This window comes from Anas acuta, chromosome 2 (assembly GCF_963932015.1).
Source record: "Anas acuta chromosome 2, bAnaAcu1.1, whole genome shotgun sequence".
Taxonomy (NCBI): domain Eukaryota; kingdom Metazoa; phylum Chordata; class Aves; order Anseriformes; family Anatidae; genus Anas; species Anas acuta.
In genome coordinates this window covers 146402389-146428677 of record NC_088980.1, presented here as the reverse complement: position 1 = coordinate 146428677, position 26289 = coordinate 146402389, and the positions used below count along the sequence as shown (strand labels likewise).

The 26289-nt window shown below is 39.3% G+C and overlaps 1 protein-coding gene across 1 annotated transcript; it reads right to left on the bottom strand.

The window, feature by feature from the left end:
- On the bottom strand, positions 1-26289 carry FAM91A1 (family with sequence similarity 91 member A1). The gene is made up of 24 exons (XM_068672602.1): positions 26050-26289; positions 24157-24241; positions 23533-23684; positions 22090-22147; positions 20561-20628; positions 19392-19505; positions 18255-18345; positions 16656-16718; positions 15510-15616; positions 14646-14684; positions 14421-14533; positions 13409-13527; positions 12885-12997; positions 12600-12686; positions 11720-11852; positions 11142-11290; positions 10579-10713; positions 8687-8800; positions 7734-7806; positions 6613-6762; positions 6030-6137; positions 5629-5752; positions 4478-4547; positions 1-3146 (listed from the first exon to the last, which is right to left on the bottom strand). The coding sequence occupies exons 1-24, from the start codon at positions 26119-26121 to the stop codon at positions 2952-2954; spliced, it is 2532 nt and encodes an 843-aa protein (XP_068528703.1). The 5' UTR covers positions 26122-26289; the 3' UTR covers positions 1-2951.

Genomic DNA, 26289 nt, shown 5'->3' with positions numbered 1-26289 from the left:
TTTGACCTACACCACAGTTTATTTGTAAACAATTGTTACATGTGCCAATAATTTAATTGAACACAGACTTTGTACATTTCAATGTATAATATTAACAACATCACACGAGAAGAGCTCAACTGTATTCAGTTACAGTTGGACTTTAAAACCTTCAAAATACAAGCCAGAAACACTGAACAAGAAAAAGGAAAATCCGAGAACAATGATGGAAAAGGAAAAACAACTGGGAGATGTCATGATCAAAAAACTTGAAAACAAACAAAACACTTTCTAGTTGGTTCCTGAATATTCTCAGGTGCACCCATCTAGAATGATTACCACGTGGTTGTGCCAGAGCACAAAGCCAACCTCTCTTCAAGGAGTTAAAAATAGATCTTGCTGAAGACAAACTTAAAATAACTTTACGATCTTGTAATGCATGTCATTTCCCCCACTGTCAATAAAACTACCTGAAGAAAAGAAATTATTTTATTTGTCTTTATTTGCAATACAATATAAAATAGATTCTTTTGGTATGAGGATCTTGGAGATCTTATTTTTTACACCACAATTAAAACAAAAGTCACACACTTTTGAGTAAAGCCTCTGGACCATCCCAAGCACTGGAGCTGTAGCCAAGTTTCAGGTATTTTAAGGACTTCTTTGGTTGCAATCTATTCGGTAAACTTCAGATATGCAGACTCTAACACTTAAGCTCCTAATTCAGTGTTGAGGCAACAAAATTAGAGTAGCTTGATTTCTACAAACTGCAACATATCCGGAATCCTCACCATTAACGGTAAGATTTGTGGGTATTAAATAACTCCGAAAAGCAGACAACTTTTATTCAGAAGCTTTAGACAACTTAGTAACAGAGGTTATCCTTCACTCAGTAACACTGAAAGATATGCAGCGAGAACAAAAACTGAAATCCATTCTCAAACTTCCATACAACAGATTTCACTTGCACTCTCATCAGTCCCATGCTTGACAGCGTGCGTGGCAAGATTCAATACAATATGCCAAACTAGCTCCCCTACTACAGCTCACTGTAGCGCTGAAAGTATTGTCTATAGTACTGAAAGTGTAAGCCATCCTCTACTGATTAGTTCCTCTACAGTGCTAGATATTGGATTAATCTCCACACAATTCTCACAGTAAACTTGGTTTCTAGCAGACTGACATTCGTTTCCTCTTTACTTTCCTTTGAAGGAAGTAAGGCAACTTAAAAAACACCATGGAGAGTATGTACTTCCAGTACAAGTCACTGTAGTGTAAATAAAGAATTTTATATAGATACTCTAGCTCCCTAATTTACACGATACTAAATTCAGTTGCTCTTGGTAAAATACAAAAACAAAATAGATGTAAAAAAAGAGCAGCACTGAGCAAACTGAAGTATTACAGACTTCCAGTTTCTTAGAGCACAAGTCCCACACTTACACTTTAGGAATGTAAATAAAGCAAAGGAGAAAAGAAGAATGGGATTTTCACACTTGTAGCTGAAGTCACTGCATTATCCTCTCATGGTACAGTTTCCCTTTTTGAACTTGTGTTGTGTTTTTTCATACAGCCATACAGAACAGAACACAAACCCAACTGTCGTTATTTTTCTCCTCACTTTTTTTTCAGCATCATCTTTGCCACAGATTCTTGGTCCGTAACGTAACACAGGCTAGTAATGGCAGGATGGTTAAGTCTCATTTTTAATTATGATTATTTAAATCAAGGTAGTTCCAGAAGAGAGTTGTTGGCAGAGTACTTAGACACATAGGTTAAAAGCCTTAGTATTTCAAATCTCTTGTTCTCCTCACGCGCTATATGGGACAGGCCTGTTGTTTTGTGTTTTGTTTTTTTTTAAGCTGGCAAGAAGTTGTTAATGCCTAGTATAAACAATGTGAAATCATGCTACATAAAATCATCCCCTAGAAATAGAGTCAGAACATGATTTTGGATGAAAAAACTCACGGTAATGTTTGTCAAAATCTACAGCTAATGGTTCAAGTAAAACAGATTCAGAGAAGTCTCTGCCTACACATCCTCTGCTGTTGTTTTCCTTTAGTAATGACAGTCATGAAAAATAAAGAGCTCTGTTCTTTCAACCATTAATCAATAGCACAGATCTAGTTATCTACCTTAAAGTCAACTTATGACATCAGTTTTCCCATAGTGCTCATCCGCAGTTTCAAACAACGAGGGACAAACTCTAAGTGTGCCCAAAATCCCAGAAACTCCTGGTTTCGTACACAGACCGAGACCAGTCCATTATCATCAAGAGCCCTACAAACAGAGCCAACCTCTTCAGCCCTCCCTAATCCCACGACTCCACTGAATTCTGCCAGAGATGAAAGTGCACCATTCCTCTTCAATGTGGCCTTAATCATCAGCAGGGCTTCAAGTCTGCCTTGATAAACCTCAAACCTCTTCCTATTGTGCTGATGCGTCACGGCCTAGTATTAGGCTAAACAACGTAATTCAACAATTCTTAATGCCCCATATCACCATGATACTTTTTTTTTTTTTAAACAGTTGGTATCACTGAGCTTTCAGAGGAAGAGCCAAATGTCTTACCTTTATACAGAAAGATTTTCAGTAATACAGTACAAAACTAAACAGAATTTATGTCCGAGTAATGAACATAGAAAACTACTATTGCAATTTTGTGGTGACAGCATAGAAATTTAACAATCATCAGAAAGCCTACAAAGGGCGTGTTTAGTTATAAAAGAAAGATTGTCTCAAGATAAAAATAGTGCTGACAGCTAAAAAGCTCTCTGTTGCAGCAATATACGCAGTAATGAGTAACAAGTTCTAGACAGTTTAAGCATTTCCCCAATACTGCAACACGATACATTTTTGTAACACTACTTTTACACGGGTTATGCTGCAGCAACAGTACACTTCTTAGTCGTTGGCACTATAAATGAACCATAATAGAAGAAAGGCATTCAGTGATCAATGCGTGAGAACCCCTATTTGACCTGTTCCTTAGGAGTGGTTGAAATAAAAACTGAGGAAGGGGACCGTCCACTCCATTCAGATAACACACCCTCCTTGAACATGAGATTCTTGGCAGGCAGTGGAACACCCGTATCTGCAGAAGAAGGCTGCAAAAGTGAACTTGAAGAACCAGCATCATGGAGCTGATCCAGTGTTGAAATACCTTCCTAAAGCAAAAGAAAAGAAAAAATCATCTTAAAAACCAAGAGAAATAACTAAGGACTGAACAGCTAGAATATAACAGGCTACTCCAATCTGCAAACAGAGCTAGTGTTTCTGAAGTATGCTTAATCCAAATCACTATGGAAGCAAAACCTGAACAAACAAAGGGCAGTAGGAAATAAGCACACAGTTGGCTCAACTGCATCTGTGTACACATATTTAGGTTCCATGCAGCCTTCAAGGAAGCCTGAGGTTTAAAAATGGAAGGGAAGACATTCAACAAAGCAAACGTAAATCTGTGAAATCCAGAAGATAGTTTGTGTGTCAGTCTGAGCATGTTAAGTACTGCCACTATCTCATATTGTGCTTGGAGGTGTGTATGTGTGTATGTATATACACGCACACAGAGGCACTGACTTGTTCATATCGTGAGTAGCTTTATTTCCCAGAATTTTGCTTTTCTCAGCTTAAAATCACCTTTTTCCCCCCCCTTCCCTACATAGATTATCATCAAGAAAAGTGTATCATCCAAGAGATTAGGAAGAAATCACTTGAGAGTCATGGATGGTGTTAAGGTTTCAAACTTTTTGGGAACCTCCAATGTTCTCACAGGGAAACTGTTTCTAGGTCCCACCATCCATTCCACTACCTTGGTTAAGTAACCTGCAAGTTCTGTATCTTATTGGAAAGATTGAATTTTAGAGAAAAGTATCATAAAGCATAAGCAGCTAAGCAGATCCCATGTCACATGTGGACACACCTTGCTAGCACACATTTCCATGCAGAACTACAGGAGGCTGCACAGCCGGCATTTCTCTTTTCTTGCTGTGCAAGACCCCCGTTCTCTATCCTTGCTCTTAAAGATTCTCCCAAAGTATGTAGAGTTTTACATGCTTATACTCATTCACCACCAGATGCTAGAAGATCTTAGGACAAATGCAAGAGTCTACTGGTGTAAGATACTTGTTAATGTATTTTATCTTTGCTAAGTGAATGCAGTTGACTTGAAACGCAGGTAACACTTCAAAGCATCAGCAGATCCATGGTTTGCAGGGATCTCCCTGATGTACCTAAGAAGCAACCAAGCAGCCACCAAAGTAGGCTGTATTATAAGTAACTACCCTGTCCCCACTCCCCCGGCCTTCCCCAAAAAAGAAAAAAGTTAAATGGAAACCCATAAGTTAAAAGACAAAGATTAAATAAGGCTAGAATTTGAGGTCCAAAATAAACAAAAACCACAAGAAGTACATTTCCATACAACAAAGAATGGCAAAGAGGAGGGCGAAAAAGGATGAGAGCATACAGAACAATTTACATCTTGACTATTCGTCCTTACCTGGAATGAATGAACAAAATTAAGGACCTGCAGAGACAGCTTTCTACTGGAATGTAAGAGTTTTTGAAGGCTGTCAAAAGTGAAAAAGAAGAGCCTATGTTCAAATACAGAAAAATCAAAACCACACCATGAATTCCCAACCTTCCAAAGGGCTTAAATTTATTCTAGTAAACAAGTATAATAGTAACTTGCTCAGAAATAACTTTAGCAGTTTTGTCACGTGAGATCACATGACAAAATAAAAAGCTTTCACACAGAAAGCTTGATGGTAATGTTACCACTGACAAGGTGCTCAACACATCTCATTTGTTTGCAAGTCTAGTCAGCTAAATGCTATTTTCGCTGTTTACACTGTGCTAAACTGAAACTACTGCAGTTGAAAAATGTTATTTTACTTCAGATATTAACGTATTAGATCATCGCGTCTCCTTCTTACTTAGGACAGCGTGGTGACATGACTTAAGAAGCAGATTAGTGACAGACTATTAAAAGCAAGTTGACTACTACAGTAAAACCCCTAAGCCATGTTTTCAAGCTGCCTTTTATTTAGTCTCCAGAGCCAAGGGGAGAAAAAGGGCACATCATTGAAAGAGTAATCTTTCATAAAGAAAAGCTGTTGTCAAAAGCAGAAGTTAGCTTGATCATAAGCCAACACTAAGCTTAGGAAATAAAATACCAAGATCAAAGAAACTTTACACCAAAGCTGAACACATTCTACATCAAAGCATAATTAGTAAGCTTTTTTTTTTTTAAGGGGATCAGTGGGTGCAGAAAGAAGGAAAAAAGTTTGTTCTAGGCTAGGAAAGGAAATGACCAGAAAGGCACCCCAAACTTACTACTTGTTTTTGTTGTTTCGTGTACTTGCTACAAAGAATTCATTTTCCACCTTGCACAAATTAAAAAAAGCCTAATTTTGCTACATCTAGGGACTACTCTAGTAGTCCCTCTAATCAAAGATACCAGCTGTTCATTACAGCTGGTATCTTTGAGCCAAAAAGCAATGCCACCACCTTACACACTTGAATTAGGTACCCTGAAGATCAGCTCAGTTCTGTTCCTATAGTCATCAAGTTGTAGGTATTGGTTTTTGCAGAAGCTCTGGACTGAACCCATACAACTGTTAAACCTGTAGCTGGTAAAACACAGCTTACCTTTCTTTCCTACATAATCCGTGAGTGGCAATTTTTCTGCAGACTTTCTGATTCAACTCAGAGCTGAAGAGAGGAATGCCAAAGCATAATTCCAGGGGAACCCATTCCAGTTCTGTTGTGGGTACTAAAGAAACAAACAAATTTTAAGAAAAGACAAAGCAATAATACTGATCCCAGAACCAGTTCTCAGATCAGGAATTTATTGGACGGTTCATACTTTCTAAGGCAATTAATTTAATGAACTGCTCAAAGATTCAAGGGAATCTGAATTTTAGAAAGGAAGAACACCTAGCGTTGCACTTATCCTACACAATAACTAACAACAATGTGTTCAGAACCTTAAAAACAAGGGATCTTACCAGACTGAAAATGTGTAGTAAAGACACTTGTTATGCTTTTACCTTCAAGGCTTTGCTTGACTGCAGAATCCATTGAGGTTTCTTCTATTACCATCTCAAACGACTCTGTACTCCCGTTCACATCAGATCCTGATGCTAGTTCGGCCTCTCCTAGAGGTAAGATAATTCTTACATAAACATTTAGATGAATGTAAGTTTAATTATTAACCGATGTAAGGAACTTGACACAAGTTTTGCCCAAAGGGCATAGCTATTAAACTGGAGGGACATAGTGAAATACAAGGTCTCACTGATTTTAGAACTGAAGAGCTACTTAGGGATCCTCAACACACTCATGAAAGACCAAGTTCTGGCATATAAAAATGACAACTTACTTTTTAATGTTTTTAAATTATTTTTCCCCTTCCAATGGCTATCCTAGTACAGTGATTTTCAGTCTGTATTTGCAATGTCTGAGGTAGGCTCAAATAATAATTAGGAATCCTGTCTACTGCCAGTAGATTTACATTCAAGGTAGGTTCCTGTCTGTGTTAGATATTTTGTAGACTTCTAAATTAAAAAATTGCAATCAACTTTGCTGAAGTGATTGTGGGAAAATTAAGGGAAAAAATTACTGTTAACTAACCTCTTCCATCAGAAGCGTCGCTCAGCTTTCTGTTAGCATGCCAACTTGTAGGATTCAGCATAGTGACATAGCCACAAAAATGCTGTAAGTCTACTTTGTTTCTCAGTATCTTCAAAGCTGTATGAATGCCCATGTTCACACGGGAGAAGTCTAGCAGAAAACAATACACACCACAGTTTACCAAAATCCTCCTCCAGAGCCATTGAAATTCTGAAGAACTACAGTATAGTATTGAAGAGTAATGATGCGTTTCAACACTGACTTGTTCATGCTAGAACACAGAGATTCTGCCTCTGGGAATTTTTACCTACCATCAAGTCAGAAAACAGGCCAGAGAGGGAGTATATAAAAGTAACACATTTTAAACATAATAAAAACGAAAGGAGGAAATTAGCTTTATTTCTAGTTGGCCCAGGTTCTTCTAAGTTGCAGCCTAAATAATTTTAGATTTCATTTCCAGAAATTCGCTGTGAGGAGACCTCTCAGCTGGAAAGGCTACGGCCTCAGCTATCCAAAGTTCGTGTCCTACTCACCACGGAGTATGTCAGAAAGTTAATCCCTGTGTTTTTAAAATTAGTTGAACTAGGCAGACTTCGAAGGAGATTTGCTAGCAAAGCTCTTCCTAGTAGAGTGAGGAATCCTCTGTTATAGTTCCTAGTACTACTAAACCAGTTAACTTTGTTTGCTTTTGGTCTCAACTCTCATAGTTAATAAATGCCAAATAGAAGAAAGTCTTATAGAATAATACATAGAAGATTTATTTATACAGTTAATAAGTACACACAAATAAAAAATGAGAGGTGTTTGTGGAAGTTATTTCTTATTGTCTGTACTGAAACACAAGACAGGCAAGGAAACACATTCTATTTAGGACACAATATAAAAAGGAGATGTATCCCTAAGCTTAGAACAGGTTTGTCAACTATTTAAATATTGTTTCATTTTTTTCACCTAATTTGACCCGTAATTACAAGATTGTTTAATTACAATTACTAAATTACTAAAAATTGTTTTTAACAATTTTTAAAATGTATTAAAATTGTTATCACAACTTTGCTGAACGAGATAACATGCAGGAAAAATAAATATGGTGGTGTAGAGATTACATTGAAGAAAATTACCTCCTTGCTGCTCAGCTTCATCAAATGGAAAAGGTATATGCACAGTTTCTCCCATTCCATGCATACCATGCCCCTGAACATCAATAAATTTGCATTAGACACAGAAAAATACATTCATCAACTTAGCTTAGCTCTACTCATGCTCCCTTTTAAAGGGTACCAGTCACGCTGACAAAATAAACACAAATATTTACATGAAGTTCTCACTTTGCTGAAATAAAGACTGAATAACATACGCGACCATTCCCTCTAAAATGCATGTGAATAAACAGAATGAAGTTAAACTTCATTGAAGAGGAGCAATATTTCTCTACAATACTATTTATAAACAAATTTCATAATCATTTAGCATTTCTGAAGGAAAATAAAGGAATTTCCACCCCCCTAAGTACGGAACTTTTTTGAGCATCAAGGCTGCCTTCAAGAATGTGCAGTTTTATGTTTGCTACAAATATTAACCATCTATTTAAATGATTATTCCAAGAATTCAGATGAACTGATGAAATACTAAAGAAAGCTACTCTACTTTCCCAAATAGACAAACCCACTCTGTTTCTGCTGTTTGTGACAAACAGCATGCTCAGCTTCCCATAAAGCAGTCATTAATTACCTGAACTGTAGCTTACCATAAGAATTAAATACTAAGCACTCTGAAAAAGGTGCATTCCTTGAAAAATAGTTCATATTTCCAGCCACATCATATAAAGTAGCTGCATTTCATTTAGCAAAACCCTGTTATGTGTACCCATGAAGTAATAATACATATGCAATATGCACTCAGTTCCAAACTCATGTATTTACCATCTCTAAATCACAGCAGCGATGGCTACAGAAGTTAAACGTTTTTCAGCTCCTAGCAAAAGCATAGCTCTCCCATTCTTAATCTCCTCTACCATGCAACAGCTTTACTCAAAATTAGCTATGTTTTAATCACTTATAGGAGTACTCCGTACCTGAATTAGAACAGCTGAATGCGTTAAAGCATCATTCAACATCGTGAGCACATTCGAAGTAGGAACCACTCCTGGGTCATGACCCCACGATGTTATTAGTAAGCGATCATAACCCTGGAAGACAGAAGAGAATTTACAGCAGTAATAGACTATCCAAGCACACAGTGCAGGATTAGTTAGGCTAATAATGTACGGTCACCATTATGAAGTAACTGCAGGTAATTACAACTCATAGCATTATACTTTATTTCACGTATCACTCATGCACATAATTCCATTAAAGACTGAAGTTCGCCAACTTCAAAGTTAAGATACTGCCTGAAGCAGGAGGTATCTGTCACCAGTCCCTACGTGGCCCTTGCAGGAGACTCATAACCGATAGGAGATGAAAATAATTCCATATAATTTAAAAGAACATAAAACCAAGATAAACCAACACTGTCAAGAGAACAATGATATATCCACCCTAAAACACATATCCAAAGAAAAGGGGCAGAGAGGCAAGAACGCTGACTGTGAAAACAGTTTTTACTTCTTAGTTTTCAAGACTGAAGTCCTGCATGTCTGCTTTTCTGTAAGAGTTTTAGAAACATCTCAACAGTTCCTTAAGAAAATGACACTGCAGAACAGTAGCAGGAGAGAAGCATCCCCATCTACAGACAGAGGAAAAAAGGCTCTAACAAGTTTGTGATAATACACACTGTGAAATCATGCGGTTCAGGAAAACCAGACCCATCAGCCTACTGAAAATACAGGTTACTATAGAAATCTTCCAAGGCTACCACACTGAATGCTTTTCATTAATGAAAATATGCAATCCATAACATTTACCACTAGTTTAAGCTACTGAATGACTAATGGTTGAGTGAAACTTTGCCAAGAGCCTTACAAAATGCCTTCTCTAGAAGACTTGATTCACTTAATCTTGTGCTGCTTTAAAACTAGTCTTAGAAATAGAAGCAACCCACAAAACTTTTGAGATCAAGAAAGACATGATGGGGAATGGAAGAGAGATACGGAAGATGCTGTAGATGTATTTTTCATTCCTCCAAGTCCTGGAGCCAGAGATGACTGCTGACATAGATACACCTAAGAACACGCATCCCTGAGTGTCTCCATGTTATTGTAATGGATTCAGCTCAAGTGTCTACTCAGAACGAAGAGATGCAAACTGTAGAGACTCCAATTATAAATTTGAACAAGACTTTTGATTAGTTTATACTTTATGAACTCTGTTATCAGCGAGAGACAAACACTGTTCAGTGTCTGCTACATGTCAAATTAAAGTCAATGGATGATTTTTTTGTTTCTGCCAAGTTTAGAAGTTGCTGTGACCACTACTGCCTAGGTTTGCCGGAGCTACAAGATACCTAGCAGGACTTCTTTGTGAATGAACTAGACAGGACAGGACTTTGTGAAAGAACTGGACAGGACTTCTTTGTCCACGAACTGGACAAACCTGCACTGCCTTATGGAAATCCTTCCCAAAACACTGTATGCGTACTCAAAGGTTAGATGGGTTCAAGGCTGGGAAGTCCAGGGAGAGCAACTGATCACTGCAGAGGTAAGATCTCCAGCTATGGTCTCTGTGCACACAAAAATCACATACAGTTCGCTAAGTTATAGATCAGAACACAGGAAGGCTGGAAAGGTTTTAAGAGGAAATACTACGCAGCCATAAAGCTACAGTCAGTGCTAGAGACTGGCTACTGAGCCAAGAAAACCTTTTGTCCAACCTAGCATAATGTTTATTAAAATATTATGTCACTTAAACTACAGGAAAAATTACTGTTCCTCTGACTTCAACCGCTATCCCTGAATGCTTTAGGGTACTGCACACTTCTGAAACATTTAGAAAAAAAGAAGAGGAAATAAATCCATGTATATGCTACCTGAAAAATATCTGGAAGTTTTCGAAGACGTGTTCCTTTAGAGAGCAAAAGGGAGGGTGGTCCTTGTCCAGTTATGTGGTAAATGTACAGTTTGAACCAAACTGAACTGACTTCTGGTATTGCAGGTCCAATATGCTGAAGAGAGATTATTCAAACCAGTTAGAGCCTATTATTGCAATTCTTCTATGTACAGATATAGCTTTATTTTTGAGAACTGATGATTAAGTTAGCTTTACAGCACAGAAAGTAGTACAAATGCATTAATTTAATAACGAGAGATTATATTCTAGGTACTCTCTCTCTTGATACTAAGGTATTTTCTATGAGTTCAAAAACACTGTATCTGTCATTAACCCCACTCAAACAGTTGAATTTGTTAATAAATTAAACTGAATGTAGTAAACATTCACATTTTACTAAGCATTTTTAGACAAATTGAAATACTATTTTACGTGGCAATAATTATGTCTCTTCTGAAGAGATACACGACAGACATCTAAAAGTTAGAGATATTTATACTACTAGATACTTTTTTCCCCCCACAGTATTTTATTTTTTTTTACCTGGGGTGTACAGCTGCTAATAGGTCGAATTTCATTGGTGAGTGGTGCCATGGAGACCAGCAGAGTATAATTTTTGTTGAGAACTCTGCTGCAGGTAGCTGGATCCAAGCCAAGCAAACTCTCACATCGTAAGAGGTCCAAGGGAAACCCTGAGTTGAGAATGTAAGATCCTTTAATTATCATTTGAGATAGAACATACATCACAAAGTATGGTCTAAGATCTTCCATTCCACCCTGTCAAACCATGCATACAGTATTTTCCACAACCAAATTTTAAATTACACACAGATTTATTCAAGTGAATCCCAATAATTTCAGCAGTTCTGCTCATACAGAATTTCCTGGTGCAGATCTGAGACTTGCTCCTCACCAACTGATCCCAGAAAAGAACATGCAGAAATACTGAAGAAAGTTACTCAGTACCACAGGCATGATGGATGAAGTAATGATGTTTTGGCTTCAAAATATTTTTAATCAAATAGGGAACACCAATTGCTTTGCAACACAGAAGCTTAATCTGAAAGATGAGTCCATGGAAGTTAAAGTTTGAAGTATTTCCTTAAAAGTGTTCTCAGTACCGTTATTTGGTTGGTCGGGCTGCACAGCTTGTGCCCCTAGATCTTTATTGTGCCGCAGAAAAAGTATTGTGTTTCTCAGTGTAAGTGCATGATCAAAGTACCGCTGTGCTTCCCCTTCACCTGTGCTTTGAACCTAAACAAGAAGCAAAATAAATACATATAAATGGCACGTTCTTTCCGCAAGCATCAATCACACAATAGGAAAGATTAACAAACTAACGTTTTAAAGCTTTGTAACTGAACAAGCCTGCAGGTTATATGCAAAGGTGATCCACAACAACTATTAAATGAAAAGTGAGTCTTGAACACGCTAGGCAAACTGTCAAAATGTACACAGACATCTATAAACGTGAACCATGCCTCAGTCTTTAAACAGGGATTTACATGTCTACTATTTACACCTGACTGGTGTAAAAGAATACAGCAATTAACAGCAAAGTCTTGCTACATCATTCCAAAAGGGCAACTGCAGAATTATCTTTAAAAGGTAGATAGGTTAAACATACCAGAATATAATGGTTAAGTTTTCCTACAAAAATTATATGCAGATTTTTAGAAATATATGAAGCACCCTACTAAACAGCAAGTGATTTCTATTTAACAAACAAGCCCCTGGACACATAGACTTGGGCAAACACTGCTTTTGAACTCACTTTGCTCACCAGACTCTCACCACATTTGTGTACACCACAAAAGGTTTGAATGCTGCAAATCAGCAGCATTTTAACTGAAACACTTAGGTTCAGCATGATGAGGTTTGTGTTCACAACACTGCATTACTAGATAAGACTATTAAAGCAGTCCTATAAAAAATACAAGGGTCTACTAACCCTTTACACAAGTGCTGAAAAAGCATTTGGTCATACACGTAATAGATTACCTTTTCCAGCTCCACTAAGAAGCTGTCAAGAGACTCATCTGACAGTTTCCCAACTTCAAACATAGTAACTGCATGACTTTTCAAGTTCTGGAACAACAAAACAACACTGTTTTAATTATTTTGAAAAGGAAACGTGCAAGTAAAAATCATTAAGCGAATGTTTCTTAGCCACAAACAATATAAAAGTTTTTAAAAATAAGTAGAACTACATTATAATGAAGTCAAACTATTTTAAAACTTTACATACTTATTGTTAGCGTAACACAGTGAACAATTTTGACATACTGGTGAAAGATTTCCCATCATTAGAAAGGCAGTGAGAGTAGAATCAAACAGGAAGGCAATACGCTTTGTATGTCCACTAGACAGATTCAGGCTGCTCACGCTGGCTGTTTCAGCTAAGAAAGAACAAGAAGAAAATAGATGATCATATTTGTTTTGTTTAAATATAATATCAACAAGTCATTAAACTACTTAAAAAAAATCAAAAACCCTTAGTTAATGGCATACTAAGTACAACAGAATTTCCTTATCACTATTAAAGTAGCACCTGAATAAGTTTATTCACGTGTTGGTATCTTGGCATCAATTGACATCTATAAACAGATTAGCCAAATAGATTTTTCCCAAAAAAAATGAGGCTGAAAAACTCCAAACCAAGACAGACACCACCTCCCCCGTTGTATATTCCATATGAAAAAAATATTTACACAATCTGCATTTCATTTGTTTCTAGAACCCTTCATAGCCTATGGCACTACAAGTATGAAACAATTGTTCCTAATATATTACATTCACTGAGTGCTAACCTGGATCATCTTGACTGTTGGTATCTGTATCTGTGGCAGATGACCCAGCTTCCTGTATAGGACTTCTGTTTTCCCCACTGTCCCATGAAAGCAGCATCTTTTGAGGATCCAAAGTACTCCTATTAATGTGAATTAAAATCCACATCTATAGGTCACCGTGGCACCAGAGAAGTATCTTTGCCTTCCAGTGCTAGTACCCCATGCACAGGCACACCCAACACGTGCCTTTCAATACCTCTAAGCTCTAAACCAGCCCAGCGTGATGTCCCTCAGGGTGCTGCTTTAGCTTCAGCAGAAAAGTTTATTTGGAGGTTTGAAAATAGCAGGTTTTGAACAACAGATCTGAAAAAGTCAAACCACCTGCTTTCAAGAAAAATCCAACGGAGAAATCTAATTTGCTTTGTTCTCACATTCTGAGTTAGCATTAAAGAATAAAAACTACGCCTCAGCTTAAGTGGCTTAAGAGAAATTGAACTAAACGTGCCTGACAATTGTTAAATAATTTAACTTGGCACCCCGATTCAGAGAGCCCTTTGCTTTGTTTGCATTAACATCACTTTTGCGGTATTTAATATGGATATACATAAAGAATGTCAGTGAAAGAACTATTCACAGCAAGCAAGCTTTATGTATGTGCATATTCACTCGCAGCAGTACCAAGAGACTTTGTTTTTGTACTAGCACAGTAATAGCTGTTATTTCTGAGCCCAGCACTTCAAAACAAGCACACACTTGTCTGCTTCAAAAGTAAGCAGCTAAGCACTTAAAAGTCAAAAAGCCTGCTCCGAGTAACAACAACAGAAGTAATAAATTGAACTTACAGGGTAAGTTATCACCCTTTATCCTCAGATTTGAGGGAGAATCAAGTATTTGTCATTGTACATATTGGAAAGCGAAATGAAATCAGCTGTTACAGAAGTCAGAGAGCAACTGATAGCTCTACAATCAGATTTAGGTGCTAGTTTTCTCTTCAAAGAGAAAATAAGCTTTTTGAAAGGACGGAGACACTTACTTCAGTCTGTTTACAGAAGGAACATTCTTCCATGATGGATGAAGATTATCCAGGTTTATCACTTGGCCTTTTTTATGAGCGAAGCCTAACCGACAGTACATGGACACAGCATTCTGAAAAAACACACAAGCTTGTAATAAGGAACTGCAATATGAAACCCATCTATCAAGACAACTTTCAGGACAGTGAGATTTCCACATCAAATAACAGATGTATGATACATACCTTTACTAAAGACAAATCAATCTCTAGGACATTTGCAAGCTAAAAAGAAAAAAAGATTCATCAATACAGAATTTAAAATGCAGAGTTTTGTCACTTGTGGGCTTTGACATCTTTTTGTTGTTTTTGTCTCCTTATACTTCAATACAGCCTGTAATGGCAGAAACAATTTTGTCTTGGCCAAAACAAATAGGAAGGGGGGGGGAAGTCATATGAAGTCTCATGATTGCTCCACATCAAAGCATGCAAAAGAAATCTTAGGTTATCTTCTACTACATAATTTCTAGACTAATTGCATGTATCAGCAGATATACAAAGAAGCAAATAAATCCTGGATGTATTTAGTGGTATTTTTCAGATACTTATTCACAAAGTTTTGAGAATCAGACCTTATGAAAAAGGTATTTCATTAAAATTATAAATACATATGCAAAAGCTACATTCCTACTATAAGCCAATACCTTACATATTTTCACTACTGGAGAAATTTTTATCTTCCTTTTTTTTTTTTTTTTTTTTTTTTTTTAATTCACACTAGTAAAACAGAACCAATCCATTTAGGACACAGAGAAAACATTTCTCCAATTCTAGCTTGTACAGAAGCTGCTGCACAAGTCACTCCTGTATAAATTCACTCCAGCTGATAGAGCTGCTTCACTGAATTGAAGGTACACCTTTAGCCTGCAACACTACCAAGTTATATTCAATATTAAAGAATCCATTTGGATCTCAAATCCTAGAAGTCTGGCAAGACATAAATAGAATCACTTGATATCTATTACTATCTCTGTCTTAAGTATTTCACCAGTGTGCTTTGGGCCTTTTCAAGTTTTCCTGTCTCCCTCTCACAAGGGAAGTTTTACTTACCTCTGCCACATTAGTGTGTTCATCTATTGAAACAAAAATCTTGTACAGGAGTGTTTCAAAGTAATCACCTTGCACTCTGTTCATCACAAAACCTTCAAGCGGTGGCACTGAAAAGAATTATTTGCAAGATTAGAATTTTTAAACTGAAACTGTATAAAAACCGGAAGATAAATTTACACAGATTTAGTTCTCATGGTATTTATTTCTCTCCAGAGCATAAAAGAATAAAAGCCTAAAGGTAGTTTACATGGTACTAAAAATTCTCCTTAAGAAAAGCAATGGTTGTTAATGTGTTTTCTTATAAAAAATAAAGCCACTCTTGCCTTGCATCGTCTTGCAAACTCCTACCCATCCACTACAGATAATTCCCAGTCAGCCAGCCAATAAAATGGTTTTCTAATGGGAATACGGGGGGGTAAAGGGGACCAAGAAAAACAAAAAACACTTCCACCCTAAGCTGAGAATCCCGAAGCTAATATCTAAGCAGTAATTCTCCTGCAATTATAGGACTTTCACTTAACTGCTCTGTATTAGAGCAATGACGTGGTTCTGCACAGCTAGGTTCCAAGTAATGCCTCTTTGCATATTACAGTCAGTTCAGAAACCCCTGAGACCTAGCACAGAACAATGAGCTGTTCAAAAGGCAGCCATACTGCGTTAAGCTCCTACCTAGTCCCAGACACAGCACTTTACTATAATTAAGGTGACAAGACCCTGAAGGATGAAAGTGGTATCTAAAAAAGAACAAAAAAAAGCTGCATCTGTTAAAAAAAGCCACACAGGAATCAAAAAGTCACATCCTTTTGGCAAGGCAGCTACATTTCTTGACATTATTCTTTCTTTTCATTACAGGCATACAGGAGGGTACTTATTCCATGTTAGTCATGTCATGAATCTTTAAAATAATCTCAGCTTACCTAGATACTTATATTAAAGCATAAGAATTCAAGTTGAATTAAGTCCCATGTACAATAAAAAAAGTTTCAATATGGCTGAAAAATACTTTGTTGGGAAAAATTCTCATGGTTCACATGCTTTAAACAAACTCACGCCCACAGACAAGCAGTTTCCAAGACAGACAACTATAAGATAACTGAAATAGATCCAATAAAACACAGCTATTATATCATAAAAATATTGATTTACCTGCTATACAGCTGTCATCAGATATGGGTACATCGAGGTAAATAAATCCTTTGTTATACAAGCCTGTATAAACAAAAATACATCATTACAGAAAAAGCATTTTCCAGAGTACTGATGATACAAGTAGATTTCCCCACCAGTGAATTCAGAATTTGAAGTAATTTTTTCTACAAACCTGTACAGTACAATTTTACTTTGCAATGTGTGGATCAATGCATGTAATATTCAGCAGGTGTCACCCTAAAACAGAGCTCTTTACTTGATCTTTGATGCAGTGTACTTGGAGCTCTGTAACTATTTCTAGGGTGACTGGGTATGGTTGAAGGACCAGAAATTGAAGCAGCTACATTTGATAAAAACAAGTGTTACTCTCCCTAAAAGTTAACTTTGTTTTCACCACCATCCGGGTACTATCTATCAGTGTTATTCTGAATTAGTTTTGTCACCTGAGGCTGCTGGCTACATTTTGGTCCTGCTCTAACCCAGGGTAGAGCTTGCATGCTTTGTAGCAGGGACACAAACTAAGTCACATGAGCTCTGATGGTCCTCACATGTCCTTCCCACAAATCTTCAGAGAAAGATGTTTTTATACAACTACAGAAATAAATTCCAGGGCGCATCAGCACAAGGTATCAGCAAAAGCACAGGAGATACAGAGGAGCATGGCATACAACACAGCAGATATCAAGTAACACTTCCCACATGTGACTACGATCTGAGCACTAAGCGTTTGAATTGAGTTCTGCACAGTAGATGAGACAGAGAAAAGTTTTTAAGAAAAGCAATACCCACAAATTAGGTAGAAAGGTAGACTGGATCCTTCTAAACCTATTTTCCCTCCAAGCTTTAAGCCCTTTCCACAAACAACATCATGCCATGTATAGAGAAAAATCATTAAGTGTTCTCTGAATTCAAGTCTTCTTAAGCTCTACAGTTTCGGATCCACTACAGAGCTTGCATTACACCCACCTTTCTTTGTTTTTAAATTTCTGTCTTATTCTGCTTCTGTAACAGGCAATGGAATTTGGCCTTAATTTCTAACACAGTTCCAATTGCCTGTAGTAAACCAAACATTTACAAACCAACTTCTCAATGTAGAGTTTGCCAGTGAATTTGTATTCCCTTGACTAATGGGATTTGTGTACAGCCAACACTTCTCACACTGAAACAGGGAGAGACAGGCTCTTAGATTTGAGCTCCATTTTTGATGGCGTTCAAACAGTATGAAATTTCAAAACCTCTTCTTTGAAAAGCAAACTGAAGTTTTGGCACCTGGGAGCATCAACTCTGCCATTTTTATTTTCTCTCGTCCTCATCTACCACCTTTCCCTTCCCCTCCCTCGATCTCTACTGTCACCTTGTAATGAAGGAATTTAACAAATTATTTGAAATTGCACATCAACAGCTGCTAAAGGCTCACCCTTAAATTGTTTACAAGGTCTTGAATGTAGCCTGTACAAGCTCTTGAGTATTTTCCTCCACATCCTCCTATGCTTCAGCTGTCTATAACCCTTTTGTTCCTAGTTTTCAAACACTACTCTCAGAATTTACTGATTTTGACCAAGATTAAATAAAACATAATGTCAGTCAAGCACTTACTGTGAACTACATGGAAGTCTAATGAACCAGCAAGCTGAGGACCTGAATCAATGATCTTATCGATAGCAGACTTCTCCGACGTAGTGCAAATCTAGGTGAACAAAATCTTGTTAGTCTGTTGGAGAAATAAGTCTATGCAATTTAATAATAATATCACTCAAAAACCACAAGTATCTCATGTTCAGATCAGTCATGAGAAAACAAAGTAACCACGCTCTTCTGCAAAACGCTTGCATTGAAGAATTCACTGCACTTCTTGTTCAAGTCTTAAAATTTTTGCTCCTGTCCCTGTACAAAGTAATGTGGGCTCTAGGAATGGTATTTAACGGCACAGGGGACAAATGAAGTCCACAGTATGACAGGTTTGCTCTTTAAAGCTTCTGAATTGAGTGTTCAACCATGCAACTGGGACCATTCTATAAAGAGCTCAAATAAAACATCAAAAACATCAAAGCAACTTGCTCCACGTTAACTATTCTGGATTGATGGAATGTCAGAATACAAGCAATTGCTACCCAAGATATTCCCAGTGATAGCAAACAAAGATTTCATCACTGCTTTAAATACATTCCAATCTAAACAAATAAAAGATTCCAGAGAAAGAATTAAATCAATTAATTAGATCAAGTGACTAGCTGCCTGGAGAAAAATTGTGAGAATGAAAGTAGAATGAGGAAGAAGCCGTAAGCCAGCTCACATTTTTTGCGTGCCAACTATGTAAAAAACATGGAGACATAAGGTGAGCAGAAAAGAAGATACATATCAAAGTCCACTAGCATTCTAATTATATCAAAGGTGAAGATTTAGTCAGAAGCAAGATGTCAGAGTTAAAATATGAAATTTAAGAGAAGCTGTTTTGGTGCATGTTCCCTATAAAACACAGCAGTACACGCTTCAGTTGCCACAGTTTGGCTGACCCAAAGCAACCTCTGCACTGCACACAACACAAAGTACAAAGGAGGGAGAGAGCAGAACACGCTGAAGAGAACAGCCACTCCTACTAGTTCCAGTCTCTATTTCCATAAAAGACTTGTTATAAACCTCCAACCTGCAACAGTCTTTGTGTAGAATACCCAAAATTAAGCCCATTATCAAGGTATTCAGCCAAAATTAGAGATGCAAGCCATATTCACGTACCTTGATGTCATCCTCAGTGATGTAGCCAGACTGCACAACCCACCAAGCCTCTATGGCTATTTCCACAGGTTTGACAGGTAACAGATCACGGGCTGTTTTCCTTCTGAAAAATTTCTGCAGTGGTACAGTCCATTTGAGATAGAAATAAGTAGCACTTCACACGTGCAGACAGCTGTTTACCTTTATACAAGCTGATTTTTATAAGCATCCATTTTTAAGTACATTACATTCACAGACTGGACACACACAAGCACTATTAATCTTGTCATTTAGTGAAAGCACATCCTTGTGCAGAAACAAATGTGCTTCCCTCCTCCCTCAAATCATACGACAAGGAAAAAAAAAATATTTCCTTGTGATAGTGTCAAATCTTCACATAAAACCGTATTCTATGTGCCACTAATTAAAAACACTATTCAAACAGGATCAAGTCCAGAAACAGTACAGGGAAGTATACAAGTGGTATATTTTAAGAAGTTTAATAGTATTAAAAACCATTTTAAGAACACAGTTTTACTTTAAAAGACCAAGTACACCACATTCTCAATCAGCATCCAGGCTGAAGGAGTGCCATGAAGCTACTGTGAGAGTATTTCGTAGAATCATAAAGCTTGGAGAAGACCTCCAAGATCATCTGGTCCAACCATTTATGAGTTTCCTGAAGAAAGAGAAGTACTGGTGCAAAATAAAAAGACCTCTGTGGCTATCAACAGCCACTGCAATGTTTTCCATGCTGTTCATATGCACGGATGCTTGTTCAGGTTCATTGCTGTTGTCTTAAAGAGCAACGTGCATACCACAAAAATGCACACCTGGTTGGAGGACAGCCCTAGAATTCCTGCTCTCAGCTCCACCCACAAACATGGAATAATTCTTCTAAAACCAACACCACTATTCCATATTTATAGCGGCCAGGAAACATTAGTTACAGAACAAATACATCGCAGAAAAATATGTTAAAAAAGGCAATGCCACATATCCTTTTCTTCAGTATATTTTAATTTAAAAGTTCTTTATTAATATCACAAAGCAGAAAATAATTCGCAATATATTATGTTGCATTTGGTTAGACATTACTAAAACAAGGCCCGTGAAATGTTTCCACTCCATTCCTATCAAATAATATGCTATGGGGGAGGGAAGAAAGGGAAAATTAAAGACAACCTCACCTTTGAAGATCTACACTGGTTCATTAAATCTATATACTGGTTTCTTCCTATACCAAGAAGTCTTAGACCTGAAAAATAATTAAGTTTTTATTTCTCTTAAGAAGGGTTTAAGCTGAAGATACAGAAAACATTCTTGAAAGAATCAGGCCTACTTCTAAAATAAGACTTTCATTTACTCTTTCTTCCCAAAATAATAGAAAGCCTCAAGTCAGTTCTAACTGAATTTGACTGAGAACCACATGCATCTAAAAATCACAACCTATCCCCATTTACTTACTCTACAAAGGTTTTAAAAAAATCCCATTTCTCAAGCCACAGGGTAGCATGGAATAATTTAACTCCTTTCTCTTCTGTTCTTATATCAACAGGTAATAACTATACTTCAGATCAAGAGGACTAAAGTTATACCTGATTTTGGTTGATAGCTTTCTTTCCCCAGCCTAAAACTACACCACGCACTGGATTAGAACTCTAAACTAAGAATTAGAGCACAAAAGGCCATATAAGCCTTTAAGGAAGATGACTAACAACTCGTTGAGTTGAAATGAATCAGGATTTAATTCTATAACCCCTAGCCTTCAATCACTAACAGTTTATGAAAAGACACAGGAAAACTACTCAAGTCGTTTTGAGCTTTGACCCCTATTCTGTCTCAGTTTTACGTCCAGCTTTCTGGTTTGACAGTAGTTTTATTAAAAATTATAATGAAGATACTCAATTTACTTCAGTCACTGACTCACAGCTGCTGTTAAAATAATAGGATTGCTATGAAGAAAAAAAACAACAAAGAAGCCTTTCTTGTCTGCAGACTCCTGAGCAATGTTAGATTTCCAGGAACCTACGTCATGCTGAGCAAAAAGTTCCTTATCTGTTTCCCCAGTGTGAACATTAAATAGAGGCAAATTAGTACAGTTAACTCGAGGTTTTGTGTTGTTTAAGAAAAATAAAAACTGCTTTCCAAAGCTGCAGACTACTCCTCAGCTGACTGTACATTATATACCTAAAGAGAACCATATAAATTCATAGGGAAGGTGAGAAATGAAGTACGTAGCTATAAATAACTTCCCAGTGGCAGGTTTCAGGAACACCCTCCCTGTGTCAGCAATCTACATTTTCCTCTGTAAGACTTGTCAGCAGGCTATCGCTCTGTTCTCCTTCAAATTCAACACCAGAGGTTGCATTTTCACTTCCCTAATTACCCCTCCTTGTGCCCACAACAGAAAGCAAGACAGAACAGCTGGGACATCCGAACGTATCACAGCGTAACATTTTGGTACAAGGTTCCTCTTTGTACACTGACGTTAATTCACAGGGGTGCCAACAGCCTTTCGGGGACTCCCCAAAGCTTTCTACCCAACACACACCAAAAAATCATACGCTCAGAACTCTGCATGCCACCTTAATACCACCATTTAAATCCATTTAAATGCTTCTATACCTTCACTCACACACATGTTTTCAGGCAAACGGGTGCCCTGCAAATCAACCCCAGCTCGTTGGAAGCAGCAATGCAGCTAGGTAATACTTACAGTCAGCAGCAGTGAAGTTGGGTAACGAATCATAGCTTTTTTCGCTGTTCATTATATCCTTAAAAAGAGAAGAAAACTTAGTTCCAACAAGAGAGTTATTGCTTCAGAGAAGCAGATCCAAAAATCACTGTCTTGCAAAAACAAATTGAAATTAAAACAGAAATCTATTGAAGCCATTGCATCAGTTCTGGCTGGGATGGAGTTAATTTTCTTTGCAGTAGAAAACGTTTTGGATTAGTGACCAAAACAATGTTGATAATACATAAATGTTTTAGTTATTTCTGAACACTGTGCTAACACAGCCTCAAGGTCTTTTCTGTTTCTCACAGCGCCCTGCCAGAGAGGGGCTGGAGGGGCACAGCCAGGACAGCTGGCCCCAAATGACCAAAGAGATGTTTGTAACATTTGATGTCACGTTCAACAAAAGCTGGGGGAAAGGAGGAGGAAGGGGGGGATGTTTGGAGTTATGGCATGCTCCTTCCCAAGTAACCATTAATCTCGCTGAGCCCCGCTTTCCTGGAAGTGGCTGGACATCTGCCTGCCACTGCGAAGTCATGAATGAATTCTTTGTTGTGCTTTGTTTGCAGGAGCAGCTTCTGCTTTACCTGGCAAGCTGTCTTTGATCTCAACCCACAAGTTTTCTCACTTCTATCCTCACAATTCTCTCCCTCATCCCACTGAAAAAGCAGCAAGCACCTGTGTGGGGTTAGCTGCCTGCTGTGGTTAACCCCCTGGAGCCAGTTAACTTCCCAACTGCTTGGCTACTCACCACACAATAAGTTAAATACACAAAAATTATACTTTGGTTTGATGTAAGCTTTAAAAAGCTAAAAATGCTGATCTACAGATCAATAAGGGTGAAATCCTGCATCTGCCATCACAACAAAAGACAGCACAGGAAATTGCTAACCAATAACGCAGAATAAGCTAGGAACTAAGCGGTTATAAAGCGTGCAGTCACTAAACAGAAAATAAGCAGTCGCTTCCGACATCCAAACAAAATAAAAGAAGATTGCCAGCGTGTGACAGAAAACAGAACTGTCTTAATTTCTCCGAGAAGAGATCGCTATTATGGTCAATTATCATTTTTGAAAAGAAAACAGCTCGAATCTGTGGGTTTTTTTTGTTTGTTTTTAAAAAATTCCCTTTGTTTTATCAATCAAACAGAATTCATTTGTATTAAACAAAAAACTCCGAGTTGCAGATACCAAACATCAGAAGAAAGCCTAGCCCACTGAGTGCGCTGTGACAAAGTCCAGTCCTTGAAAGGCTTACAGGGGCCCAAGGGAAAAACCTGCAGGTACAAGGAGTTGTCCAGAAGCTTTCCTTACCTGCAGCTCATTAGCAGACCCTACCCAGAGCAAATAAGCCCCGTGACACTGCCCTGCACGCACTCTGGGGCCAGCTCTGCTGTCTGTAGGACAGAACTCAGCATTTGCTCACCTCCATGATGCCCGTGTAATAGGAGAACGGCGTTACCCTCAGCCCCTTAACCATGATGTCGGACAAATGGTAGGGGTACAGCATCAGGTGATCCCGACTGTATTTCAGCAGGTCCTCGTAGTATTTCCGCTCGTCTTTCTTGACATGCTTCACTGCAGGAAAAGGAGAGAAAAAGTTAGGAGGTCTGTTAAAAAAACAGGGAAACATTACAGCAAAAGGATCAGAAATAGCAAAATGTGGATTGACAAAAGTAAAAACCAAACAAAGGAGCGGTGCTGGGCATTCAGCACCCATTTTATACACACACAACGAGCACTCAGAGCCATTAAGGATCACTTTAGAACTGCGCAGATTTATTTCACAGGCTACAACAAAGTGGTCCGCTGAGAGACCACTCACACAGGCTCTGGAAATTCTCATTAATTAGCGAAGCCATTATCTGCTACAGGAGGAAGACTGGATGCAGTCAACACAAAATACATTGGGAGTGAACAAACAAGTCGTAACCAACAGCTCCTAAGAGCCAGACCTTGAAACAGGGCAAGTTCTTGGAATTTCTCAGGAAAGTGCCTTCCAGGAGGAAGAACAGGGTAGCGACTGGAAGTTTTTTGTTTCTTTACTCACCTAAGTTATTGCGGTACCGTAGCTGATTGCGGATGCTGTAGAGTACAACCTGCCTTTCATACTCCCTCTGAGAGTTCCCGAGACCCTTGAAAAGAAGAAGAGCTGTCAGCTGGCACGCACAAAACCTGGTGTAGTGAAACCACTGCAAAGGGGCTCACACAGAACCAAGTGATCACTTGTCATCGGTCAGCGAGTCCCCTGGTTCATTACAGTGAGAGATCTTCAGTCCTGGTACAAGGGCAAGACTATTTTTAGTTCAATGGGTCCCTCCACACAGGATGGGGACTCAGACAGCAATCTTTTGTTGTTTTTCTTTTCCTAGAACCCTTCTGACCAAAGTGGGAGCTTCTCATCTCCAAATCAAAGGCTGCAAAACTTCTTTTTGATTACAGGAAGCACAGAGCATTTCACCACGCAGTCAGCACCTTGCAGCCTTGAAGAAGCGCCCAGAATTAGTGCAACAGAAATCATTTATTGTGAAGTTTCAGCTGTTGCACCTAATAAGCTTAGAAGAAAAAAAGGAAAAAAGGAAAAAAAAAAAAAAAAGAAACTTCTCTGGTAGCTTCACAGAGCAGGCAATCAAGTGACCTTAGGTCACGAGATGAAGGCATAAGCGCAGTGCAGCACTCGACTATCACAAAGCAAGATAAAAAGCAAACTTTGGTTGAGCTTTAAATGCCTTATTTCAGCAGCTGTCCTGCGAAACCCTCCACGTTATTCCTCTACGCTGTGTCTGGTAAAAAGCCAGGAGGTTTTCTTCTCCCAGTTCCCACAGCTGATGCTCACATGCAAAAGAGATCCTTAGCTCAAAAGGTGTTTTGCTGCGTGTATGGGACAAAGCAACACGCTCGGTCTCACAGCTGGTGCCCACAACTGCACACCCACAGAGAGATGCAGGTATTTTCAGAGCCCAAGAGCAGGCAGGAATTGTTTGCCAGCTTCCCAGCAGCACTGGGCCGTGGGGGTGAGCCGAGCACCTCCCTCTCCCTGACACGCTGCCTCCCCTCTGCTGTCACAGGCCCGGGATGCCGGGCGAATCAAACTTTCATGAGGTTTTCTGCTCCACACAGCACCGGGCGCTGCTGGCGGCCCAGGCTCAGGGCGCGCTGCTCTCTGTGGGGCTGCACAGGACGGCCCTGAGAGCACCCCTGCACCCCCACGGCCTCCTCTCACCCCACACAGACCCCAACCCACTCCTATATGTACACCTCATTCCTCCCTTACAGACCCCAAAACACACCTATAAGCCTCAGCCCCCCCACCAGATCCCAAGCCATTCCTAGAAGCCCTACTCTCTGCAGACCCCAAACCTCTCCTATAGGCCCCTCTCCCCCCATACTGACCCCAAACCATTTCTATATGCCCCATTCCCCTTACAGACTCCAAACCACACCTATAAGCCCCACTCCCCGCATACAGACCCCAAACCACTCCTATACACCCCATTTCCCCCTTACAGACTCCAAACTATACCCACACGTCCCTCTCCCCCCCACATAGACCTGAAACCCTTCCTATACATCCCTATTTCCCCCATACAGACCCCAAACCTCTCCTATAAGCTCCTCTCCCCCTATAGAGACCCCAAACCTCTCCTATAGGCCCTTCTCCCCCCATACTGACCCCAAACCATTTCTATATGCCCCTCTCCCCCCACACAGACCCCAAACCACTCTTACATACCCCGTTCCCCCCTTACAGACCCCAAACTACTCCCATACACCCCTCTCCCCCCACACAGCACCCAAACCACCCCTATACCCCCCATTCTCTCCTTACAGCCCCCACACTACACCTACACGTCCCTCTCCCCCCAAACGCCCCCCACACACCCCTCACACCCCCTCTCCCCACACCAAACCCCCTCTCCCCGTGCCCCCCCCCGGGCCGTACCTGCTTGACGCTGGCCGGCAGCCGCGCCCAGGGGTAGTTGTGGCGGATGTGGAACTCCACGTCGATGTTCATGGCGAGGGGGCCCGGCTGCTGCCGCCTACACCAGGCCCCAAGGCCCAGGCCCAGGCCCCGCCGCCGCCGGGGGGCGCCGCAGCCCCGGGGCCGCCCCGCCCGGCCCGCTCCCAGCCGCCGCTGCCGCCCGGCCGCTTCCGCCTCACAGCCCCCGGAAGTGGGGGCGTC